The 18,815-nt window shown below is 42.8% G+C and overlaps 1 protein-coding gene across 1 annotated transcript in view; it reads left to right on the top strand.

Annotated features, from left to right (window-relative positions):
* The window catches only part of WDR49 (WD repeat domain 49), a 60,510-nt gene that overhangs the window by 2,536 nt on the left and 39,159 nt on the right, over positions 1–18,815 (top strand). The window contains 3 exon segments of the mRNA XM_050965849.1: positions 11,602–12,042; positions 14,114–14,290; positions 15,609–15,783. Coding sequence (XP_050821806.1) covers positions 11,602–12,042; positions 14,114–14,290; positions 15,609–15,783 — 793 coding nt within the window.

The raw sequence follows: 18,815 nt of genomic DNA, 5'->3' as shown, positions 1-18,815 counted from the left end.
ACTTAGATTCAGTGTTTTTCTGTCCTCAGACAGAATAGCTTTTCTTGATGGTAAGTAGGTTCTCTTGGGTGGGCAGCCCTATTAGCAGTTGCCATCAATAATCTCCACAGGAGCTGCATTCATAAAGCAGAGTCTTAGTGCTTGTCAACGTGGTGCAGGAAAGTGCTCTACAGGGGTGTGATTTGTAGAGCTCTCTAACTGCCTCATGTAGACCCTGCTGGCATGCTCTTTTCAGTACCTTTTAATGTGCACCCAGCAGGGTCTACATGGACTAGTTAGAGCACTCTACAAATCACACTCCTGCAGAGTGCTTCACTGCATCATGTAGACAAGTCCTTACATAAAACATGGGCTACATCCATGAAGCAGTGTAGCAGGGCAGTCACCCTGCTCCATCTCTGAAAGGGTTAAAAGCCAGCCCTGGGAGACAGCTGGGGCTGAGAGTCAATCAGAGAAGGCTGGGAGGCAACCAATCAGGGCTTGCTAAGCCAATATAAAAAAGGGCAGACCAGAAGGGGTAGTCAGTATCTCTCTAGCTTTTGAGAGAGATGGACCTAACTGCCTGAAGGAGCAAAGAGTACTTTGGACAGAGCAGTGCTGGGGACCTCAGGCCTGGTGACCTCCCAGGCTGAGGCCTGACAGAAAGGCCTAAGGAGATACTGAGGTTGAGGGAAAGACAGCAGATCCAAACTCCCTTGTTGATGATGAGTGGCCAATTCAGACTGCAGTTTGTCCCTGAGGGAAGGGGCTAGATAAGGACTAGTAGTGGGTCATGAGGCAGGCAAGGTGGGCTTAGGGGATTGGAGTGCTTGACCAGTTACAAGCAGACACAGAATTAGGAATGGGTGGTCTTGTGCCTTAAAGCACTGGATTGGGATTTGGAAAATCTGGGATTTATTCTTGGTTCTGAGAGACTTAATTATTAAGGTACTCAGATACGATAATTATGGGGAGTGGAGTGAGAGATAAAGTGCTCAGATAGATAAAGGGACAAAGTAGCCCAAAGAAGAGAGCCCTATGACACTGCAAAAGGAAAAATACCCGTTTTTTTGTTTGTTTGGGGAAGGGACGTTGGGTACAGTATAATTCTCCTTTCACTTGCAGTAGTGTATATCTGGAGTAACTCTGGTGAAGTTGTCAGGGATATACCAGTGTGAAACTGGTTTAAATGAGAGGAGATTCAGGCCTGATAGCTCTATAAGAATAGCCAAAATGTTCTATACCAACTTGAATAGGCCTTTGTGAAACCTAAGCGCTGAAGAAGAAAAAATCTGAACTGAGTCTTACTTACAGTTTATATACTGCTGTGAGTAATGGATGTTTTCAGGTAAACTATTCCTGCGCCCAATTCATTTGCACGGAAATGTTTCCTGTCACTCAATATCTAACTAAGAACTCCTGAGGTGATCTGAGTTGACTTTTCAGAGCAGAAATATGGTTTGCCCACTTCATTAGATTGTAGATTTTGGCACAACAGAACTTTATATTATGAAATACAAGCAATAATATCACCTGAAGATGAAACTGAGGATCAACCTGTTGACCCCTCTTCTATGTGGAGGAACTTCTCATAAACATGGAAGCAATACTGCTGTAATTTCCTGCCAAGATATAGTACAATAAATACGGAAGCAGCAGGCATTAGCAGAACAACACCCAGGGAAGGTACAGTTGAGGCAGAGGAAGCTATTGTAATCACGTACTTCATTAGACCCAAATTAAACCACCTGCCTGACACAATGGAATAATTAGATCTCAAAAATTCTATCTAACCAACCATCGTTTATTGAGATTATGGGTGACCTCACACTAGTGCTTTATCTGCAAGGATGTTGAGCCCCGCAGGACATGCTCAGTGATTGCATTAGGTGCTTTACAGGAATTAAGAGAACTTCTCTGCTATTGCTCTTCATTTGTCAATTACCAATATTGACACACATTATAAGATACCTCTTTAAACTGTGCATAGCTACCATTTCTCCCAATGTAGACTATACATTGCATGTACAAAATGCAAGACAGACAGACACAAATCAAGTACAAACATCTTGACAAATCAGAGAGCCTTTATTTAGTGATTGCAACACAAAATCATTGGTTTTAGCTTCACATGATACAAAGTTGCCTCTGAGTGTAGTTTTTTGCTTTTGAGGCAAAAAAGCACTTGTGGCCTTTGGGTCTTAATGTTCAGGGCAGATGGACTAGACTGCATTTGGATCCCCTTCCTGTCTGTAGCCATGCTGTGCTAGGCAATAGCTTTACCTCAGGGGTATAATTTTTAGTGCAGGCTTCATATTTGTTTCCAGTTTCCCTGCTTTTGTGGCCTTGGAGACTGCTTAAAATGGATGGAGTTCATTTTGTGCAACATACACCTGCAAACTACCATTTATTTTCATAGCTGCAGTCACTGGGTTTCCTTTTGTGTGCGTTCAGCCTAAGAACCACAATTTCTATTTCTCTCCAGACTATCAGTCACTGTCCTTTGAGCCTAATTTTGGGAACAAATGGAATGGTTCATCACCTAACATGTTTAAGATACATAGACTTTACTGTGGGTATGGTCCAGCTGCAACCAATCATCGTTTGTTTACCTCCAAGCTATCTGTCACTTCGAATCACATTTCTGGAACACAATTTGTAGAGGGTTGCAATTTGCTGAGTCGCCTTTAGTAAGTCTAATTGTGTAATTTTATATCTATCTAAAAACATGCTTTAGATGAGTCTTTTCTGAGAGTCTTGTGAGTGATATGGAAGCAAATTTCAACCAAATTAAATTTTGTTTGATAAATTATACTCTCAAATGCATTCACTCAATTATTAGTACTTCTGGCCACTCATATTCATCAAAATAACTTGTAGGAAACAATTACATAAAATGAAGATGAACACATTAGCCGTTACATTTATATTCTCCTCTCATCTGAATCCCCCAAAATAGTCTCTTGTTTGACTCTCTAGGTCAGTGGTTCTCAAACTGTGGGGACCCCAAAACGAGTTACAACCCCATTTTAATGGGGTCGCCACAGCCAGCATTAGACTTGCTGGGACGCAGGGCTGAAGCTGAAGCCCAAGCTCCATCCCCACCCAGGGCAGCGGAGCTTGGGCTGCTACCCTCTCTCCCCTGACCTAGGGCATCAGGGGGCACGACGCAATGAAGTTTGAGAACCCCTGCTCTAGGTTATCTACAATCTTGCCTTATTGCCTGTTTCCAGTATTACATAGGTTTGTATTGTACATCAATTAATTTTTATACAAAAAATATAGGATTCAAACCTAGTTTCCACTAAAATCTATTGGAATTTTGGTACTGTGGAAACAGGATGAGACCCCAGGTTTCTAATTCATATTGCAGTATGTGCACAAATAGGTGGTGCTAGTAGATTCACCAATAGTTAAGATTGCAAGACACTTTCCATTATAAGACTCTGTTTTCAGTTGCTTATAACTTTGCCAAACTTTAACTGTTGAAGCTGAAATTTCCCATGTACAGGCAACCTTAACTCTGACTTTTCATAATTTTTGAATGCTTGACTTTGCAACCTTAATAATGTTCTTCTAACTCATTTGTGTGTGTGTATAATACATACATAAATCTAAAAACAGTGGGCTTTGATGGTACTACCTGGAATGTGGATGGGAAGACCTCTACTTGCTAAGTGCCCTTTTGATGGGCTTGGCATTATAGTTTAATGCAGATGGAACTTAAAATGATTTTTGGTATCAATTGTAAAATATTACCACATTGTTGAAGTGACCCCTTTGCCCGCAGCAAAAGTCTGTACAAGTCTCAGAATTTTTCAGCAGAGGAAACCCAACTTCTTTTATTGAATGCAACAGTAATAGTAGCAAAAGGATGATGACTTTGGTTCTATATGTATCTTTGAGCTGTTGGAATGGAGTTTGGAAACCCAGTGCTATTTACATCTGTCGTAGATGACATGCCTAGAAACCTTTCCCTGACTTCCAGTATTCCCATTCAGTTAGGGCTGCCAATTTAAACATATAAGTTAACCCATTTGACGATGTAAAGTAGGACTCTCCTCCCCCCGCCTCACCCAAAACCTTTACATTAATAGACCCAGGAAATGAGAAAGTTGGAACATTGTTTTAAATGCTATAATTAACCAAAATATTTTTAAAAATTACCTTACAAATACTATAAAACTGAGTGTCAGTGCTTTTTCTTACTAAAAGAGCACCCAGTTTGGCTGACCGTGTTAGTTTAAGAACACCGGTTTCCAGACTCAGAGTTCCATACCTGGACCACTTGGGCACATTGTTCTCATGTTCATGTCTTAGAGTAATATATTCTTGCTCACACTGAGTAATACTTCACTCAACTAGTAGAACTGCTAAACTTGCCCTCTCGCCACCCCCATATTTTGGGAAAAAATATTCTAAATTTCAAAGTTGTTTATGCTCAATGACTATGCTGGATCAAACAGGACCCAGATTTTGTTTTTTTCTGGATGTTTTGTGAAACATTTAAATAATTGTTTAATTAAAATCATTATGGAAATTATTAACTAATGGTTTTGATAAAAGAAAATTGTCAACCATTGGAGTAATGGATTTGATAATGTTTTCAATAAAAATGTGCATTAAAAAGGTTGAGCAAAACAAAACATTTTGGATGAATTGACAATTTTTTGCAAACTTTTTCATTTTTGAAAAAAAGAGGTAATTTTGCAAATTCAAAAAAAATGTGGACCAGCTCCATTTTTCCCAGATCCTTTATTACTGAAGTCAATGGGAATTTTGCTGTTGATTTTATTGGAAGTAGAATCAGTCCCTAAATGAATAGTCTCATTGCAGCCAATGAAAATCCCATCCTACATGTGTCAATATGCGATACTCAGATCAAGATGGGCATTGTCGTGGCATTTTTTAATAAATGCCAAACGGCAAATACTTTGATATAAAAACACTAAGATCACCTGCTGAATGCCTAGCACAAGTGGTTCATTCCCCGCCTTCCCTCCTAGTGAGAAAAATTACAGCTCTGTTCTTGACAGTGTCAGCAAATCAGTGTAGCATCACAGGATTTATTTCCTGTTTTAAAGGAGTTCAGTGAAGTCAAATCAGATACTATCATGTGTGAGACAATTGGAAATGACAGTTGTAGATTGCCAAGTATCTTTTTTTTTTTTTTTTGGATGTAGTGGGCTGTTAGAATTGATAACTGATGTTAATATAAAAATGTAATTGCTGGGATGGATACTTAGGAGAGAGCATGCATTTAATAGAGATCTTCAAGAACGCAAGTTATATGCTTTTTTATTAAATATTCATGTATGCTCTGCACTGCCATACTTCTAGGTATGTGTGCCATAAAGTTTGTGCCAATGTTCCCTCCTAGATTTTTTTTTTTTTTAAAAAGACATACCTGTACCAAAGAGTGACTGTCCCCGGCACTTCCTGAGGTTTCCCAGCACATTAGCCACATTCTGAACATTAACATCAATAGATGCTGAAACACTTGCAGAGAGGAAGAATAGACAGGGTTGGCGCTTCCATTTAAGTGACCTAGGCAGTCACCTAGGGCGCTAGGATTTGGGGGGGGGGCATTTTGCCACCCTTGGCAGCAACTCAGCGGTGGGTGGTCCTTCCGTGCTCCTGGTCTTTGGTGGCAATTCTGCGGCAGGTCCTTCACTCGCTCTGGACCCGCTGCCAAAATGCCCCGAAGACCAGGAGCAGTGGAAGGACCCTCCCCCCCCCGCTGCAGAATTGCTGCCAACGACCGGGAGCGCGGAAGGACCCCTGCCTAGGGCGCCAAAAACCCTGGCGCCGCTCCTGAGAATAGATAACCTTGTGGTTAAGGCACTGAACTAGGACTCATAAAATCTGAGTTCTTTGCTATGAAAGTCCTGCATAACCTTGGATAAATAACAATCTCTGTGTGCCTCAGTTCCCCATCCACAAAATAGGAGCTAACAATGCTTCTTTCCTCCCTCTCTTTAGACTGCAAAGTAGTGACTCCCAAGCTTTTTGCTGCCATGACCATATTTTGATGAATTATTTCTTCCTGAGACCCCAGACAGTGTGGAGGATGCCATTTTGCACATGCTCCATAGTGTGACCTCACATGCATCATACATGTGAGGTCATGCTATGAGGCGCAAATGGTGTCCTCCACACACTAGATATTGCCACGACCCCATCTGCTGATGGCATGAACCAGTTTGGGGTTGCGACCCACAGCAGTGGTTCCCAAACTGTAAGTTCTTTTGTGCAAGGGCTACCTCCTATCGTGTATTTTGTACAATGCCCAGCATGACATGACCCTGATGTCAGTCAGGGTTTGTAGGCACTGCTGCTATAAAATATATTAATAAAACTTCCTTTCCCAGGAATGCATATAGGCAAGATTTTATAGGTGCCATAAAGACAAGACTTTGAGGGCCAATGAGCCTGCTACACTTTTAAATAGCTCTGAATAAAAGTCTTTAACAGGATCAATATCATTGGTAACTTACATAAAGGTAAATAATTTACAGCAGGGGAAACATTCAAAAACTATATGGTGTCATCTAACTATACAGCAGTTAGCAATATGACAAAGAATTTTTTTCATCTGGAGAGCTGAAACAGGCTCCTATATGGACTATGCTGCCAGAAGAAGTCAATGAAGCAACTAATGAGAAGAGAATATAGGCCCAAATCTGCAGAAATTTTACATCTGAAGGGTGAGATTCTGTGTTGTCTCTAAGGGGGACAGCACAGAACTGTAGTCCAGGGGAAGGAGGAGGCTAAGGTGGCTTTAAATCTTCCTGATCTGGGTGTGCTCCTTCTGCCCGTGCCGCTTCCCGCAGCTCCCATTGGCCTGGAGTGGCGAACCGCTGTCACTTAGAGCTGTGATCCGCCAAACCTGTGGACACGGCAGGTAAACAAACCGGTCTGACCCACCAGGGGCTTTCCCTGAACAAGTGGAAGCCCTAGTTTGAGAACCACTGCCCTAGAGGACTAAGTGATGGCAGCCTGCTCAGTGGACTGAAAGGCTGCCTGTAATGTCCTCAGTGCTGTGCGCTGCATACCTGGACACAACCGTCCCATCTCCATCCCCACCCCTGGTACGCCTGTTTAACTCTCAGCCTGGTTTCTGAAGGGGTCTTCTAGAGGCAGCCTTATAGCTGGCATTCACAGTGCTTGCACCAGGGGAATCCTCACGCAGCTGGCAGCAGCAAATGTATAGGTCCATGATTTAGCCATGGTGGCCTGAAGAATGGACTTTAATCTCAAACAGTCCCTCTCAAGTCTTCTTCCTTTGGCAAGAGTCAGTATGGGAGAGTGACACAGACTGACACTTTCCTGAAATAGCCTGACTGAACTTTACTGAGTTAAGTTAAACCTTATTGAATTAGTTTTAATACCTTTAGGGTCCACTGTATTAAAAATGCAATTGGGTCACTTTCTGCATTAGTATGTGCTATAAGAAGGCGGTGTCCCACCTCCTGCCATCTTGAAAACCGACTCAATGAGAGCTCAGGCTTCATCAGTGGTGTTTCTGGCCCAGGTCCCTATCCAAAACATCTGCAGAGCAGTGACCTGGTCATAGGTACATACTGTCTCATCCTACTACGCTATTACCCAGCAGGCTGGTGATGATGCTAAGTTTGGCAGAGCAGTGTTTCAATCCACATGGCCAGGAACTCTGAGCCCATCTTCTCGGGTACCTCTTGGGAATCATGGAATAGACATGAGCAAGCATTCAAAGAAAAAATGGTTACTATCTTTTCTGTAACTGTTGTTCTTCGAGATGTGTTGCTCATGTCTATTCCACGACCTACCTTCTACCCCTCTGTCAGAGTTAGCTGGCAAGAAGGAACTGAGAGGGTGCAGGGCTAGCTGGGACCCTTATACTGGTGCATCTGTGCAAAGCACCATGGCACTAGAGCTGCCCTGATGGATACCACTGAGGGAAAAATCTCTGGCCATGGTCCATGCTCACCTAATGTGGAATGGACATGAGAGAGACATCTTGAAGAACAACAGTTATGGAAAAATTAGTAACCATTTTTTCCTCTCTCATCTCTCTTTTTCTAACTGTTCATATTCTTTAAGAATATGATGTGAGTGCTCAATGTTTAAATGAAAAAAAAAATCTGTATCTGTTTCTATGCTCTGTTAATTGTAAAATGCATAGAAAATTATTTTTATATTAAAGTAACACCTAGAGGTCCCAACGAAGATTGTGGTCCCATTATGCTAAGTGGTATGCAAATACAGTGAGACAATCCTTGTTTCAGACAGTTTACAATATAAATAGACAAGATAGATAGAGGGTGGGAGGGGAAAGGGCAAAAGGACTTGTATAAGGACACTGGCAGAGAGGGAAAGAACATTGGATTGAGCCTCAAGAAACCTAGGTTCAATATACTAGACTATGCCACCTCTTACTAGGCCAACCTGCTTCTCTTTAAAAAAAAAAAAAAAATACACCTTTTGATTCCATGAATACTTCAAAGCATGGGCAGTGGGTCGCACAGGCAGGGGGAGGAATTGCCTCCCCAAACAGCCAGGTGTGACCCTGCTCCCTGCTGTGACGCTTCCTGTGTGTGGCTGTGACTCCAGTCCTGCTCCCGGCTCTGAGTCCAGTCTCCCAGTGCGCTGGAGCCACTTTCCTACCTGCGCTCTGGAGCGGGAGAGGCTGGGGCCACGTGCCGCCTGCCTTTCTAGTGCTCCTTTGGGGCTTGCGGGCTAGCTGTGGGAGTGGGCTGGTGGCCACAGTGTGTGTGTGTGTGGGGAGTGGGGGGGGCGGCAGTGGCTCTGGGCTCCGGTGGGGAGGGGCTTGTCTCCAGCGGGACTTTGGGCAGAAGGGCCGGGGCTGGGGGCTAGCCACCCCAGCCGGCGGTTCACGCACTGCCCATGCTTCAAAGCCTGTGTTACTCTAGACTCTTAGGCAGAAAACCATCCAGAAAATGGTATAATTGAAACTTGAATAACTAGTAAAACCACTGATGTGGTTGCTGATGTGGGAAGGAAAAAAACAAACCCCTCCAGCCTTCCACCAACCTGCAGTCTAGTTACATGCTGTCTGCCTCCTTACAATCTTTCATTAGCATACCATGTTCAGTGGATGGTGGAAATAGCGGAGGAGTAAGATAAACTGGTGCATCTGTGCTGGAACAACATATCAATCTACTTGAGAGGCTGTTCACAGTAGCTGGCAGTGATTCTGCTGTACATATTCATTTAAAATATATATTTAGTAATTGAGTCAAATTGACCAGAAAAGCATAGAATCAAAAGATAGAGAAAACAAAAGGAAGGTATAGCCATAGAGAGAGTACAGTAGAATCCTTCTCACTGGGGTACCTCAATAGACAATTTATCCTGATTCTGGAAATACTTAACCTCATGTAACTATTCATGTGCTTAAAATTGAGCTTGTGCCTATGAGTTTGCAGGATCAGGGCCTAAGAGGTGTGCCTGTTAAAAATGAAAATCTTGAAATAAAAGACTTCAGTGAATCTTTTTTTCAAAAAAATCTTTATATTCAATAACTCTTTAAATGAAGTGTGTGTAGCTCTCTCTCTGTACTGCACCTTTAAATTTCCAAGCTATGTGATTCTTTGTGGGGATGGCTGGTATTCTGGGAGTCCCATGCTAAAAAAGGAGCAACTCTTTCTCATGTCACATTTTAACATCTCAGTGAATTGAGACCAAATTGGGTAAATGCAAAACATATCCCTGGAGATGGCTGTCTCATTTACATGGCAATGTCTTGATGCTAAACACATCACAGTGGGAAAATGTTAAATTAGCTCCTGTATTAATATGACATTAAGATGTAAATATATAATGCTGGGAAATGCAAGATTGGGAATGGGTACAGAACTTTTCGTTTCTAAGCTGCTGCGATCAATCCTCCCCAGGCTGAAAGTGTAACCATCTGAGGGATGTTAGGTATCCCAATGAGATTCTCAAGGTGTGTGCGCACATTGGAGGTGGGGGGCGGGCTCAGCCCTGTTTCTGATGCACAACTGTTCACCACATCACCATTGCAAATCTACATCTTAGTGGTCAGTGTTAGCAAAGGCTCTAGCCAAGTAGATGGGTATGGAGACAGACATATTTGCTTATCCTAAGAGCTTGTCCCCGAGGTCAGGTTTCAGGCAAGTTGGCAGGGAATTTGCAGGATAAAGGTTGGTACCTCATTCCCTGTAGCTCACACCTTCTGGGGATACAGGACTGCAGACTCCAACTCTTTCATTTTGCAATTTGGCACTTGGCCCGAGTTTTAGGTGCTGGTCATCCGCAACTCCCACTGACCTCACTGTGGGCACTGTGCAGCACTTTTGAACATCAGTCTACAAAAGAGGAGATCTTTGTACTCCTACACAAAAGTGAAATAAAAGTTCCTGTGTAAATACAAGATAATCTGCCTTCTAGTATAGTGTGTCATTACTGTGAGACATGGAAAAACAAGATAGATAACAAAGAAATGTTAATAGGATGCAAATAGGAGAAATAATTAAACCTGATTTTCCACAAAGTTATCGTGAATTTACTTTTTTTCATTTTTTTACTTACTATAAAAACTGTCATGTCAGCCTCTGCTAGATTTTTCAGTAACTAATTGCAATAGTGAGCTTGCATGAGGCATTGCGTTCATAGCCTTTTTTTAAAAAAAAATGTAAGTACACTTAATTTAATGACATGAGAAAATTAATGGAATCAGAAAAAATATGCAGAGTTGACTGGCTCAGGAGATTAGTAATAAGATGCAGAGTCTTCCAGCCAAGTTCACCAGGTCAAATCCAGCCCAGTGACTAAAAATCACTACCATCTGACAGCTATTCAATAGTCCATATGAGAAGAATGTTTGGTCACAGGTGTCCACAGTTTAAAATGCACCATTGCAACTTTGTTAGCAGTCTCAGCAGCAGGACCGGCTTTAGGAAGTGCGGGGCCCAATTCGAACAGTTTCGACAGGGCCCCGGCAGGGATGACGAAAAAAAAAACGTGGGGCTTGTACTCACCGAGCAGTGCTCCGAATCTTCGGTGGCAGGTCCTTCACTCACTTCAGGTCTTCAGCGGCACTGAAGGACCCGCCGCCGAAGTGCTGCCGAAGACCTGGAGCACCTCTGCGTGAGTAAAAATTAAAAAGGCGCCTCTAGCCAGGGAAAGGATTCTCACTGGGCGCAGGGCCCTCTTAGGCGCGAGGCCCGATTTGAGGGAATTGGAGGAATAGGCCTAAAGCCGGCCCTGCTCAGCAGAATTTTTTTTTAGGGGGGAAGGGCTATGGGTAATATTCACCCCTGTGCAGAGAACCACAAAGGTTAAGTGGTGCATGGGGCCTTGTGTCTGGTCCTCTGCACAAAGGAAAATTTTATCCTGGCTGTCTAGAGAACTTTGACTCCAGGGCTGTCAACCTGGTGTGTTATGCAAATATTTCATTGTTAAAAAATCTACATGGCCCTCTTGTGAAGGGAGAGTCCTTTGATCAGGTTTTGTAAAATAGTTCATTATTACAGACAGAATGTGCCTTTAGACACCACGAATAAGATTACTATTTGCTGTGTGGCAAATCTATGTTTATGTTTACTAGCAGGGGCACACCAGTGCAGCTACTGTTGTCTCACTCTGTCCTTTTTGAAGTCTCCAGGTTTAAACGGAAGAGTGGTCATGACGAGAGAAGAGTTCACAGAGCAGATGTGTGCAGTGATCAGACCAAGTACTAAAGAAGAATTTGGTGAGATGTTTGATAAGATAGATGTGACCCGAGATGGTATCATTGACTGGGACAAAGTGACCTCTTTCATGCTCTTAGACCTTAATGAGAAGGATGAACGAACGAGATCATCAGTTATACCCCAGTGGAAGAATCTCCAACTTCTTTCACCCATTCACAAAGATATTATTCAAAATGTAACTTTTTTGAAAGGCTCCAGCTGTTACCTGACTGTAAGTAGAAATGGATTGCTAGGAGTCTGGGGAGAAAACTTAAAGCTACAGAGAACTCTGCAGATTACTACAGAAGCTGTCAAACTAAAAGATCTGTGGGTGACAACGTTGGTCTCTCTAGGAAATGTAAACAAGGTATAAACCCCCTTTTTTAAAAAGTCTGTTAGAACTTGTAAAATATCAGATTGATAACCACTGAAGTTCTCTGGTTATTCGCCAGGCCAGTGCAGCATGAGGACTGATGATGAGTATTACACTTTTGTCAGATGGTGAATGTCAGCCAAAAGTGCTGGGTTCAAAGTCTGTAGAATGCTTCTTGGCAAATTAGTAAACCTGCTCAAGCCAGCACCCAGAAACCTAGGGAAACTAAATTCACCTCCCTGGGTGCCCTTAACAGGAAGAACTTCCACACACTCAAAACACTTTAGACTGTGCAGAAACAAGGAAATCTTTATTAAGGGAAAGGCAACAGTCATAAGCTTGGGAAAACATAGCAACAAAATAGATGTGTGGATAAGGGTAAAATACCCACCCCTTCCAGTAGCTTTGGCAGTAACTCTGGGTAACTCCCTTGCCACTCAGCTTACACAGTTAAATAAGGAAGTTCCACTCATGTCATTAGGTCCTGGGGTATCTTCTGTGACTTCAGAGAGTCAGACATCCCCTCTTTTAAATCTTATTCCAGTCCCATTCATGCTTATGGCCCATCCCAAAACTGTCATTCTTCAGGTCAAGGAAAGTTTGAAAGAACTCCCTCTATAGCACCTTAGATCAGCCAGAAAGGGGCACTGTTCAAAAACACTAGTATTCTCTCCCCCTGTCTACACTTTGCTGAGAGTTGAATGTGCTTCCTTATTGCTTTCAACCCATGTTATCCCAAAAACTGAGACACCATAACTGAGCCCTGGTCTACACTACAGACTTATGTTGGTGTAACTACGTCGTTCAGGGTTTGGAAAATCCACACTCCTGAGCAGTGACAGTAACTAAACTCCTGGTGTAGACAGAGCTTTGTTGATGGCAGGGCTTCTACCCTCAACACAGCAACTGCCTCTCGGGGAGGTGGAGTACCTATGCTAATGGGAGAAGCTCTCCCGTCGGCATGGATAGCAGCTGGGCTAAGCGCTGTGACGGCGCAGCTGAACTATGTTGCTGCAGCGCTGTAGGTGTAGACAAGCCCTATATCCCATAACACTAACAATGGACTAGCCACATACTCTATATTAAATGAAGCCCAATATGGTTACCTTGTCTCAGAATGATATCCCCTAATAAAGCTAAGCGACATTTATGAAGTCAGGTGTAAAGGGGATAGCAGTTCCAATGCTCAGATACAGGTAGGATCTGTAAAAGTTTGAAAGTCAATCACTGGATTTGCATGCGGTACATTCAGATATGTTTTAACTAGTTACCATATCTTGATTAGGGCTGGATGAATAATTTACACTCTTCAGGGAAATTGTAATCTTTTGTTCAGTGCCTAAATTGTCAGAACACATTGCAACTTTCTCACTTTTAATCTTTAGTCAAAATGGTACATTAGATCATATTTGCAAATAAACCTTGGTTCATAGTTCATTTGCTCAGTTTGTTGCAAGTATTTGATATTAAAAAAAACTGAAAAAAACTGAAGCTGTTTGGGCTGGACACACAGGTCACTGGGTTGGGGCAGATCCCCTGCTCCATTCGGCTCCCAGTGGTACAGCATAATGTGGAACTCCCTCAGGGAACCAGTTATGGCTTCCTGATTCTCTGCCTTGGTCCAAGCACAGGTTAGCGCAGGTATATAGAGCCCTTATGCTGGCTAGGAATAGGCTGAACACACAGTTTTACTGAGAGGAAGTTTCCAGCCTTTTGAAACTTCCCTAGTACGTTTTTGCTGCCTGCTCTGGCTGGATGAGAGTAACTTTTAGCATCAAGTTTGCATAATTTTAATACTTGCAATTTTGAATTTAAAGTTCACTTTTGGAATGAACGTTCCTGCCAGCCAGTTTGATTGCTGGAATACAAAAAGGGAACCTAAAGGAGTTTTAAATGTAGGCTGTGTTATTCCAGAAAATAATTGGAGATTTTTTGTTGCAAATTTGTCTTGCTATAATTTTGGCCAGTTCATTAAAGATTATATATAATCTGTTCTATGTTAAAGGATATTTTAAATGCTTAATCTAGCAATGTGTATTCTCCCCTCCCCATCTCCTTCCTCCAGATAGCTGTTGCTTTTACAAGTAAAGAGATCTGCTTCTATGATCTGAATTCCAAACAAGGGTTGTCTTGTCAGTACAGGCTGCATGGCCTTCAGGGAACAGTGATATGTATGGACTATTGGTATAACCCTCATGATGGAGATGAAGCTATTCTAACATTGGGGGATGTCTGTGGACAGGCAAGTATGGTATAAAGAAGACTAAAAGGTTGGCACAGAGAGTTCCCTATTTCTCAGCAGATAATGTTTATTGGTGGCTGAATCATATAATTGTATCATCATTATACTTTGTCAGATAGTTATGGAATTTTCACCCTGGATTTGTTTGAGTAGTAACAGCAATCTAACAATGTAGCGACTGATAAAGTCAGAAAGCCGGCCCATTCTTGAATAAAACGCTAAAGTGAATGACGATATTAAAAAAAAATCCAAGTAGCACACACTGATACTATGCACAGTATTACATATGAAAGGGCAGAATATAGATTATTGCTATGTTATAAAGTCTTAGTGGTTACAGACAGAAAGGACCTTTCAGAGTATTTAGGCCACCTCCTGCCAGTGTAGAATTATTCCCTACAGTGCATTTTCTACTATTTTGTCCAGCAATGTCATTCCTACCTCCTAGCTTGAAAGATTGAAGTCACAGCATCACTACTAAGGAGCATCTCCTACTATTCAAAATAAATTGTCTCAATTGCATCCCATTACTCAGTCATACACCTTATACTGCACTAAAACTGTCTGTTTTCAGACTATGTGCTTACTCCTGTCAATTGCTTTTAGATTTGTCACCCCCTTATTTGTCATATAGCCAAACTATATACATTTAGCTCTTTTAATCTCTGCTCATAAGCAAATCCCTGAAGCCTCGTTAAAGAAGATAGCCATAGCAATAATACTGGAACTCAAATATCTGCAAGTTATGAATTCGTAATAAGGTAGAGAGTTTGTGCTGTATTCAATTTAGCTACCTTGCTGTCAGCAGTGATGGACACCACCTTGTACAAAACCTCAGTTTGAACAGCCTCAGTCAGTCCGTGACTAAAGTCATCAGTGGCTTAAATCAAATCAACTTGGGGGAAGAAAGGCACAGTCCATAAACATAACATAAACAAGTCAAAAAGCACTTTATCGGTAGGGCTTCTACTTCTATCTTTCTCCCTTGTACTTCCAAAGGTTTTTAAGTCCTTCAGAGGCAGGCTAATACTACTGTTCTGGCAGAAAGTTGTTATCCTGTGAAGTCACAAGTTCATCTACCACCCTCCCTACCCCTCGCCCGGCCTTTATACTTGGGTTTGTCCTTATTAACTACAGCTGTTGAGGGCATGTTTCTCCATAATTGACATTTCTCTCAGATGAACTGGCCTGGGGCAGTATTTGCTGTCTGCAGGCAGAGAATGTTCTTCATCTCTTCCTGCCTGCGTTTGGTATAGGGTGTGTAGGTCACCCCCCGCCTTTTTTTTTTTGTGTTAAATAAAAGTTATTTTTTTCTCAGGTTCAAGCCATTTCCTTTACCACTGCTCTGATCTCTTTGTTTGAACGACCTGCTAGCTCTGCCGAAGGTGAAGAAGCAACAGTGACCATTAGTTGGCAGGAGCTGGTCTCTGGATATCACAAATGCTGTTATACGTTAAAGCACAAACTTCATTATAAAGATTGGGTCAAACAAGGTACTGAATCTGAAAACTTAAAAAAATCCCTTGCTGTATGCTGTAATTATATTCATTACTGAAAGCTGATGGTCCGCTTGAGTTGAGAAGCTATTGCTAATTGCATGTCTAGGGAAACTGGTACTCTATCTATAGTAATGAGTATCACTAATGCTGGGAGAATTATTTTTCCTTTGAAGGCTTTCTGCTGTACACAGTTCATCTTTGCACCTGAACTCTCATGCTGAGCAGAGGGAAGCAGTTGTGGTTGCCAGGATCTGTGTAACTGCAGCCCGGTTCTCTTCATAATAACTATTTTTTTCGTGTCAAGAGGTTTGTGATGGTGTACACAGCCCTTTTGGTGCCCCTTGGAAAGGATCCTGAAGCCCTGCCCCAGTAGTGTCTCTGACCAGACCCTGCAAAACAGTAAACAGCCTCGGGCACTGGGGGTTAATTTCTGGGCAGATTCAGAGACAGCTCAGGGAGGTATTACCAGCTAATTAGGTACAGCTGAGGCCATTTTGGCTAAGCACCTTAAAAGACAGGAGATAATGACATACAGGGGACCAAAAGCCAGGATAGGGAGTTCTGTGGGAAACATAGGAGCTGCCTTGTATGGTTTATGCATTTTGCATATTTTGAGTTTATGTGGAAAACTACCTGTATTGTTTGGTTAAAGACTTTTGTCAACTTGGGGTGCAGTGTGATCCTGGTCCCACTGAAGTCTGTGTTAATGCTCCCATTGACTTTAATGGAGCTAGCATGTTTGTTGTCAGTTGTCAGTTGAGGATAAACTAGAACAGCTCAACTCAGGGAACATGATGTGTGCTCAAACCTGTGAATTTCTTCTTTTAAAATTCTGCCTTAGTCCTATTACAACTTGGTGCTAGGATATTGGACACCTTCTGGACAAGAGAGAGGTATCATCAAATAACTAGTACAATCACAGAAAATAGTGCAACAGCACTAGGAGTTGCTGCTTTAGAGGTTCATCACCCTGCCCCAATGGGTCTTTGGAAGATTACTTGGCCAGTAGAGTCTGTAGGTGACAGTATTGGGCTGAATCGGGATATCCTCTGCGACTCACTGGTACAATTCGGGTCAGACCTGTTTCTCCTGATTCCCTACCGCAGTTGGGAGCCTGAAGGATGGATTGGGCCTCTTAGTAGTTCCAGATCAAGCTTCACCCAGTTGGAGACCTATTGGACTCCACTCCACTGGAACAACAAGATGGACATTCTGACAGTGAATGCGCGAATCTGGGTTCCCTAGCATAACTTTGGTTCTATGGAAGAAGTAACTTGTATAATAGAACACTATGTCCCTGCCAGTTGGCTTAACAGGCCTCTTCTCAGGTTTGACACCAATCCCACAAGAAGAGGCCAAGCACCTGATAATCTGAGGAATCACTGGAGTTGTCAGGGGCATGGACTCCAACGGAGGTCTCCAGTTGGGTGGCTGGAATCTTCACCTAGATACGCCCAAGGAATCGCTGGCTATGGTTTCTCTAGGGGATCAGACCATGGGGTGAAAGGGCATCTGACTCAGTAATTTATGTTTCGTGTGTGGAACCAGGGCAGATTAGCTGGGGTTTCAACTCCTAGAAATAATAAAAATCAAGCCAAAGACCTTGCAAATATACCTGCTCACTTCTCCTTCTCCTTGTGAGATTTTGGTCACAAGGATTCCCTGGCCCTTTCTGTAATTTAAACAGCTGAATGTTTGTTTGTATTCATGCACACCAGGCCTCTGGACACTGGTGTTTATTCCTGAGCAGCTATATGGACCAGACTGTGCAAACCCAGGGAGGTGCATGGGGGCTGCAGCAGTCTGTGTGCCTGTGCAGGAGCTGAAAAGATGGAGGGAGTGGACAGCTCCTTTGCACTTCCCCCCTAAGGACTCTCCTATGGATCAGTCAGAATCTCTCTGTGAGCACAGTTATGGTGTCTGGCTCTGGTACCTACCCTAAGAAAAGCCAGCATTTTCATAACTTCAAATCAGCTCAGTCATTTCATGTTAACATGCAAGCATTTCAAAGTGTGTCTTTAAAAATCTAGTAGCCCAAAACACTGTTTACCCCGATGACACTGTTAAATGCTGGGACTGGTAGGGGCATGCCATGTTCTCTGTGTTTTACTACAGCTCAGTGCTGATAGGAACACATACTCTCTTGTAGAGCTTTCCCTTTGCTTCCATTGAATTCAAGGGTGGGGAACAGTTGCAGTCTCTGCACTGAGCAGGTACACTGCTTACTCCAGGCACCCCAGGGTTGGACATCACTCTAATGGAGCAGGGATCAGGCAGAGCCTATTGCCACACTACTCCTACAACTAGCCATATGGAGTGGGCTGAGGTGGGGGAGAAGCAGGCTTTGCAATGTTCACTCTGCCCCTCTGTAAGGCAGATAGTTAGGAACTGTGCCTCCCCCAGGTGCAATGCCGTCCTGAGCATCCCCTGGGCACGTGTGGCTGTCTCCTGCTTCCTACTCAGGCCTGTGCCTAACTGCCACAATTGGGCCCACAGGGAGAGCGAGTGCTTTTTGTTTTTAACTTCATAAATTCTGAGAGAAATGTGAAATGTTCTTGTACACCTATCTAAATAACTGCAAATCAGGCATTTAGGTCTGCTTTTATTGACATGGGAGGCAGGAAGCATGAAGGATAAATCAGCAGGGTATTATAATGAATACCCATCTAGAGTACTGCACACATTCAGCATTTAGGACAAAGGCTGTAAAGTAATACAACATTCTGATCTAGTTGTAAATGGATCCCATTAAAGTGAGTTTATTGCATTCTGAGCTGTAATATCTCATTTTCTTACACTGAAACAGTAAGCAGTTATGCAGTTTGAGACTCAGGCCTGGTCTACACTACACATTTAAACTGAATTTAGCAGCGTTAAACCGATTTAACCCTGCACCCGTCCACACAACGATATATATATTTATAACGATATAAAGGGCTCTTTAAACTGGTTTCTGTACTCCTCCCCGACGAGAGGAGTAGCGCTGAAATAGGTATTGCCATGTCGGATTAGGGTTAGTGTGGCCG

The sequence above is a fragment of the Gopherus flavomarginatus genome, chromosome 8 (genome assembly GCF_025201925.1).
Source record: "Gopherus flavomarginatus isolate rGopFla2 chromosome 8, rGopFla2.mat.asm, whole genome shotgun sequence".
NCBI lineage: Eukaryota > Metazoa > Chordata > Testudines > Testudinidae > Gopherus > Gopherus flavomarginatus.
Note: the sequence above shows the minus strand (reverse complement) of the source record. Positions and strands in the feature narration are given on the sequence as shown.